The 7,197-nt window shown below is 48.0% G+C and overlaps 1 protein-coding gene across 1 annotated transcript in view; it reads right to left on the bottom strand.

Annotated features, from left to right (window-relative positions):
- Positions 1-4,387: 4,387 nt before the first annotated feature.
- Positions 4,388-7,197, bottom strand: part of LOC144124710 (shootin-1-like) — a 61,337-nt gene continuing 58,527 nt past the window's right edge. The window contains exon 16 of the mRNA XM_077657556.1: positions 4,388-7,061. Coding sequence (XP_077513682.1) covers positions 6,991-7,061 — 71 coding nt within the window. The 3' untranslated portion in view covers positions 4,388-6,990. The remainder of the gene's footprint in view (positions 7,062-7,197) is intronic.

The raw sequence follows: 7,197 nt of genomic DNA, 5'->3' as shown, positions 1-7,197 counted from the left end.
GCGTGGCTAGCCACCTCGCCCTTGGCTGTCTGCTGGTACCACCGTATTTTCGGCAGCTCTGCCCGCAAGTGCACACACCCGTGCTCCCGGTCAGGAAACGCTGCGACCGGCGATTGGCAGCGGCAAGTGGTGCTGGTGGACGGATATGCCGCCTCTTTTACGTCTCGGACAAACTGGCACCCGTTTCTTGGTCAACACGGGAGCACAAGTCAGCGTCATAGCAGCCTCTTGGGCAGTTCGGCGTCGCAACGAACAGACCTTCCCGCTCCAAGCGATCAACAACTCCCCCATTCGCACTCCCCCACCGCTCACGCCGGCCTTCAATGGACCGTTCCGCGTCCTCCATCGTGCGCACAAGGCCTTCACGTTAGACGTGAACGGCCGTGAAGACGTCATGGCTGCTGACCGCCTTAAACCAGCCTACACTGCCACTCCTCTGCTCGTCAGCCCTACACTCGCTCTCGCTTCGACTGCGCCACCATTGTGCGCAGCTTCCTCCAAGTACATCCGCTGGGCGAATCCTGTGGCTTCGCTCTACGGGGCGGAGCCCTATAGCGCCCCTCGCGCCGCGCTCGGCTCGCAGGCTATGGCACGCGGCGCCGGACAAGAAAGAGAAAGTTGGGTTAGGCCGCCGCAGCGCGAGCAGCGCAAATAAACAGTTCAAACCTCAACGCTGTCGGAGCTGGTTCTTCCTCGCCTTAGCTCCGACAGATTAAATGCTGCTATTATCCTAGCTCTTGTTGAAAGGACACGTTATTCACTGTTTTCGTGTAACATAGTATAGGTATTTGGACACACCCAGCATACTCACATATCTTGTTTTGGGGTACTTCTGTTTTGATGAACTTTTGATAAGACAAAAACTTGTTTTACGGTACCTTAAAGTTTGTCTTAAATAGTCTGCTCTACCTAACACTTGGATCATTGGATGTTTTGAACCCCAAATATTTGCAGACATGCATGTATGGCCTCCAAACTTACATTGCCTCAATTTGATATCAATTAACCAAGTTGCTACACTTTTGCTAACCTGTCCCAAATGGCACTATACATTTTTTCTTTTCTTCATTCCCTGTGGAAACTTCCGGTGCCCAAATGTCAGTGGCATGGCGTCCGCCTGCATTGTGCCTGTTGTCATAGCAGTTTACGCACCTGAAATCTGCTTACTTACTGGTTGTCACTGAGCACAGAAACTGCTCAGGGAAAAACAAAATTCCATAGGCATTAGGCTGGCCTATTTTGTGTGGAGAAAGTAGGTGAACAGCTGTCAGTTGGTGCAGCATATGGAAGCAATTCTTTAAAAAAAAAACGTACCAAGACTAAACGAGGCAAGCTGGCCATACAGGCACCACAGCCCACAAGATGCCCACGCACACCACTGTGTGTTCATCAGCCATCCTCTCTAAATGCATGCGTATCATGTCTCCCTGTTTGCCCTACTGCAGATACAGAATCTTTAGTTACTAAAGTGCAGTGAGCATAAAAATCTTCCTGGTGTACACAGAATTCGCCTGCAAAGGGGTTAAGTGAGGGTTAAAGGGACACTGAGGAGAAATTGAAGTTGGCTTGTATCGATAGAGTACCAGCTCCTGATCACAAAAACGCCGCTCTTACTGAAAACAAAGCTCTTGTAAGGTAGAAAATAGCAAGAACCAAAATACAGGTATCGCCACCACAGGCCAATCTCGCAAGTACAAGCGTGGTGACGCCATAGGACAAGAGACGCCACCTTGGAGGAATTTTCCATTCTACTTGGGTTCGCGAATCTCTGAGGCTAACAAAGGTAGGTTGCGCAGATCAATATTGAAGTAAGTTGTGTTTTAAAACCAATAGTGCACTTTTATCACACAAGGAAGGCAGGCAAAAGACAACCTGAATGTTGGAAGCAAAGAAAACTGATGCTTGGCGGTGCCACAGGCGGCCAGGAGAGTTTCGATTTGTTATGGCGCTTCGCGTCTATGAGCTTTGTGTGCCCCGTGGTTTTGTTTTCGACGCGCTTCAATTTACAAGCGCCGAACAGCAGAGGAACTCCAAGTGCCGCTTCAAGTGCTAGTTAACCTTTGAAGGAGCCTGTTAAGGCTTGTCAGATGATCGCCACGGTCGATGAAAAGCTATGATGGCACGATGGTCGGTGACCGTACAAGGCAGCACTTGTGTATTCGCACGCTTGCCCGGCGAAACATTCCCGGCTGTGGCAGTCAACTTCAAACTACTTAACGGAAATCGTTTATTAGGGATGGGAGACAAGGTACAAGGCAGTTCAGAAAAATTGCTGATGGCCTAGCTCTGTTAGGCCAGGATATACCTAGCGAAAGCGCGGAGATTTCTGCATCAGAAGAGTGCATTCACTAGATGCGCCTTTATTGACGGCTGTAACTTGAGCCGTCGTGGCGGAGCTGTAGTGTTTCCGCCTCAAACGCCGAAGGCCCTGGTTCGACTCCGAACCTCGGCACCGGACTTCTTTTCTTTCATTTAGTGAGTGGCCGGGGGGTTTCAGTGGCTCCCATGGATGCCGCCGCTGAATACGTTGGTTAGCGGTTAAGCGCAGGCTCTGTTAAGGCGCGTTTATGCTGCAGCGAGGCGTGCGCGCGCGCGCCCTGCACGGCGAAGTCACGTCGGTCAAAGCGAGACCCTCCAAGTGCGCTTAACCGCCGACGCGTTCGGCGGCTTCAGTGCACTCTGACCGCACTGGCGGAGACTTGGAGCATGTCTCTATTTCGCGCCGAGTGCGCCAGCCGCCGCCGGCCCGGCCAGACCGGTTCGGTTCCGCTGCGAGGTGCGCGTTGTGACGTTATTCACTAGCTTCGGCAGTTGGGCAGAGCTGTTCTTTTCCAGCTCTCGGCTAATTTAATCCACTCACGGTACACATCTGAAGGTACATGCAAGTGGGCGAGAGAGCCCGATCCAGTGGGCCCGTTGGATCTAGCGGAAGCCGTTGAAGCGTCGTGCGTCGGCTTTAGTTTCAAGGCGCCCACTTTAAACGCGACCACCCCTGAGCACCTAACCGTTTTTTGTGGCAATAAAATAAATAAATAACTTGGCCCTTGCAATCGTGGGCCTCGACGCCGCCTGCTGCCCCGTGCAACCGTGACGTTCAAGGAATCCCAATCCGTTGGCCCCAAAGCCCCGGCCGTCCTCCGATAGGAGCAAGGCGCCGACCTTGTCCTGTCCCCTTGCGACTCTTCGCACTGGGATTATGATATTTAGTCTGCAACGGCTGCTCACTGAGGAAGCAGGAAACGACCCGCCGGCGCCTAACCTAACCGTGCTTCCTCAAAAGCATCGCACGCTCTGTGGGGCTGAGGTCGCTGAAATGCAGGCCGGAGTTTTTGCGAGAACTACGTCGTCGGGTTCGGGAACGGGATCCATCGTAACGCTGGCAAGACGCCGGTGCAAACGTAAACGAAGCGACGGTGGCGACCCCCGATTGATGCCTTCAACGTGCGGCGGCGGTAGCTTTCATTTCGGCAGCTGCTAGACCGCACCGCTAGCCGCCAGAAATCACGGAGTCTCCGTTTACGTCACGTTTCACGTCACTCCGTTCTGTGTCGTCATAAGAGTTCTCTGTGTCGTCACAAGATTTCTCGAGTTTGAATCGGAGCGGCGGGAAAAAATTTTTCAACTTTGAATCCAAATTTCTTTGAAATAAATGCATCTCTCGCTCCCGGACAAGCGCCAACAAAGCCATGAAATGCCGAACTATCAGATATTGCTAACAAAAAAATTTTGATAGGGTTCTCTTCAGTGTCCCTTTAAGCAAAGCTGAAAGTTGGGAGAGTTGGTGTATGTTCATAATGAAAAGTAGCACGAAGGGAACACAAAAGATGGACCGGTCAACGTAGACAAAGGCTTGTCTGCGTCGACCTGTCCATCCTCTGTGTTCTGCTCTTGCTATTTTTCATCAAGCGAGGGTAACACAGATTTCATTCCACAGCACCTGTGAGCTGCAACGCAAATTACTGCACATGCTGCTATTGTGTTATGTGGCAGTAAGGCCACCAACGTTCAGTGCTACAAGACCTTTCTCTCTGTATGCGTGCAATTTATTCTCTCCTGCATGCTACAACTCGATTGCAGCACGGTTAACTGCAGGCTGGTAACACTGGAGTGAAAGAATATTGGGAGAGGAGGGGTAAACATATAGAACATAAGCAAGTAGATTGTCACACACTCTAACCAAGCTTTCATCTCGCATCTGTGCCAGGTTCCATGCTATTCATGAATTTGTCTCTTCATTACTGGCCAATGTGATTGACGTTTTTTTTTATAATTTTTTTTGTGAGTATGTAAAGCACAAGACACCCCATTTCTACACATTGCAACCATAACTGGCACCTTGAGGCTGCAGATTTGCAAGCAAAATCAGACATGATTCAACTCGATGGCATGCTCTGGTAATGCTCATTTTATTTGAAGCACAATTCACAACTTGCACATCAAATGACAAACAACCTGACGAGAGGAAAATGCCAAGACAGATCCAGTGCAGTCTACACCCATAAAGGAAGCAACATACATAGCCTCCACTGCTGGCAACATTCGTTAAAGCTTCCAGCCCTGAATTTAGTTACACAACCATGTGCGGAAAACGTATGTTTAAAAAGATCACGAAGTTACATTGCTGCTGGTGCCTATGGTCCTATGGTGAGCACTTTTAAGCAGTAATAAAACTGACAGGGCATTTGCATCGTTATGAGCAGTAAAAAATTGGGTAGCGTTGCGCTTCAGGTTGACTTTGACAGTGTAGGCTTCTTTATTTAGCGTGAATTTTGATCTTCAGAAAACCGCTGAAGAAGGCTGCTCTGCTCATTAACCTGCCAGCCATTTCTTTAATGACATGATAGAAACCACAACTGTAAGCAAGCTTTTGCAAAGCTCATTTTCAATCTTTCACCAAAGCCCATTTGTGTAAAAAACAAATATGATGAGGCTGAGGGCAATTTAATTACGTATAGTTACCTTACCTAATGCCAATAAAGTAATATTACTATTATTGAATAAAGAACAACGTTGTGAGGCTGCCTGCAGAACTGAGTGCAAGTGCATGAAACATCAACAATTTGATGCTCTGAACACATGTAACAGATGTAAAAGCAACACAGTAAATTGATGTTCACACAATTCAATATTAGTGTGCAATAGCACTAAGCTCTGTAACCATGTCGCTCGTAAAAATCCACTTCAAAACCCACCAGTTTCCTGTGACCACTATTGCAAGGATAGTTGACAGAAACACCGTCCATTTTGGACTGAGTTGGTTGTGCGCCGAAACAAATACTGAGTTTCATTTTGAGCAGTTGATATCACTGCCAACAGGTGGTATGGCAATCTGCAGGCCTCCAGTGAGCCTGCCAGACTTTGAAAGAAGTGCTGGGGGGATTTCATGGCCGGTGCAAATTAAGAGCTCTTTGCTACTCTGTGGTCCCACTCAGCAGCTGAACTGGATTGGACTGCATAGCACACTGACAGTGAAGGTCATGCATTAAAATTAGCACTATACAGGATAAGGCTTGCACCGCATGGAGTATATTCCTGACATAACTGTCCTTAAAAACAACCTTTGCAATCCATGTAAGCTAATTCTTCGAGCCACCGTGGTGGTTATGGTGGTTATGGTGCACGGCTGCTGACCCAAAAAATGCGGATTTGATGCCAGCCGTGACGGTTACATTTCGATGGCATTGAAATGCTAGAGGCCCATGTACTATGCGATGTGAATGCAAGTTAAGTAGCCCCAGGTGGTTGAAATCACTGGAGCCCTCCATTACAGCATCACTCATAGCCTGAGTCGCTCTTGGGACATTAAACCCCATAATACCAAACCTGGTTCCTTGAGGCTGATAGCATCTCAGCAGAGCCACGTTTTGTACTCGTGAGGCTACTTGGTATTTAATTAACCATCCTTTGAATGAATGGAAAAGAAAGCAAAGCTGGGGGGAACTGGGCAAACCAAAGGAAGAGTAGAATGAACATCAAGGCTCATTTGAGTGTCAGGCCCCTGTAACAATTGCGCTAAGAAAAACCCCCATACTTTTCCACTTCTGCTTGAGGCAAAGAAATGAGAGTGACTGACACCGTCCCCATGAGCACATTCCGCCTGCCACCACTGCCTGCACACAGACCCTGTCGAATGCTTGTTCTCAGTGGAAACCAACTGCATGGTTCTTTGTTCGAAAGCAATCAGAAAGTGATAATCTATCAATAAAGGCCAACTTTAATTTATCCTCAGTGTCCACCCTGGCTGAGCTGATCAAGACGAATGTCTTCAAGCAGCAGGCAGACCTGCAAGGGTTTTTGGCCACAACATACTACAACAGGAACACTGCCATTCCAAAGAACCTGTTCCAGTTTTGCACACACACTTATCTGAACATTGTGACCATGTCAATATCCCATAAATGTGGTTTTGTTCTCTGAGGTGGTCACCAGTATTGCCCTCAACGGGACATGTCAGGTCGCCAGTGGCTGGCATGTGCAATAGGACCACTCTTCACACATTTAACATGGAAGGCAACGCACATGCTTTGAGTGGATGGCACATGATTCATGATGATTGCATTACAGAATCCATCAGCCCAGAAGATGCTTATGTAAAAAAATGTTTCATTGCACTTTTACTTCCTGAAGTAAGCCCAAAGTTGTTGGCACTGAATGCAAGGAGTATATATACATCATCCAGATCACCGCTGAAATCACAACACTGAGCAAGTGAAGGCAGCTGAGTCGATGAAGGCACTGTTCGCCTCAGTGCTTTAGGTTAAAAGATAAATAGCAACAGCATACAAAAATAGTGTTCAAACTTGAGTATAGGTATATGAAATAGTACCACACTCTTGCTTCAGAAGATAAAAATGTTCCCTTTGTAGCCTAATGGCACTAAGACAAGAAATAAAACATCATTGCATGGAATACTGCTGCAACTGGTAGGCACAAGATGTGCCCGTGTTGTGCCCTCTGCTGTTGTGCACGATGGCATCGAGGAGGAAACAGTCATGGAGGTGTGCTGCTGTCCGAGGCATCTACATCCAGGCTGTTGACAGAGCGTAAGCTCTCAGAATCAGCTGGAAAAAAATAACGGAATTGGTGGTTTGATGTTTCATTTGAAGCCTAACACAAGAAAATATTTACCCCATTCAAATTCACACAGATTCAAGTCACAGATTCAAGTCTGATAGCTTAGCACATGGAGCTTGGCCA

Source organism: Amblyomma americanum, chromosome 3 (genome assembly GCF_052857255.1).
Source record: "Amblyomma americanum isolate KBUSLIRL-KWMA chromosome 3, ASM5285725v1, whole genome shotgun sequence".
Classification (NCBI taxonomy): Eukaryota; Metazoa; Arthropoda; class Arachnida; order Ixodida; family Ixodidae; genus Amblyomma; species Amblyomma americanum.
Note: the sequence above shows the minus strand (reverse complement) of the source record. Positions and strands in the feature narration are given on the sequence as shown.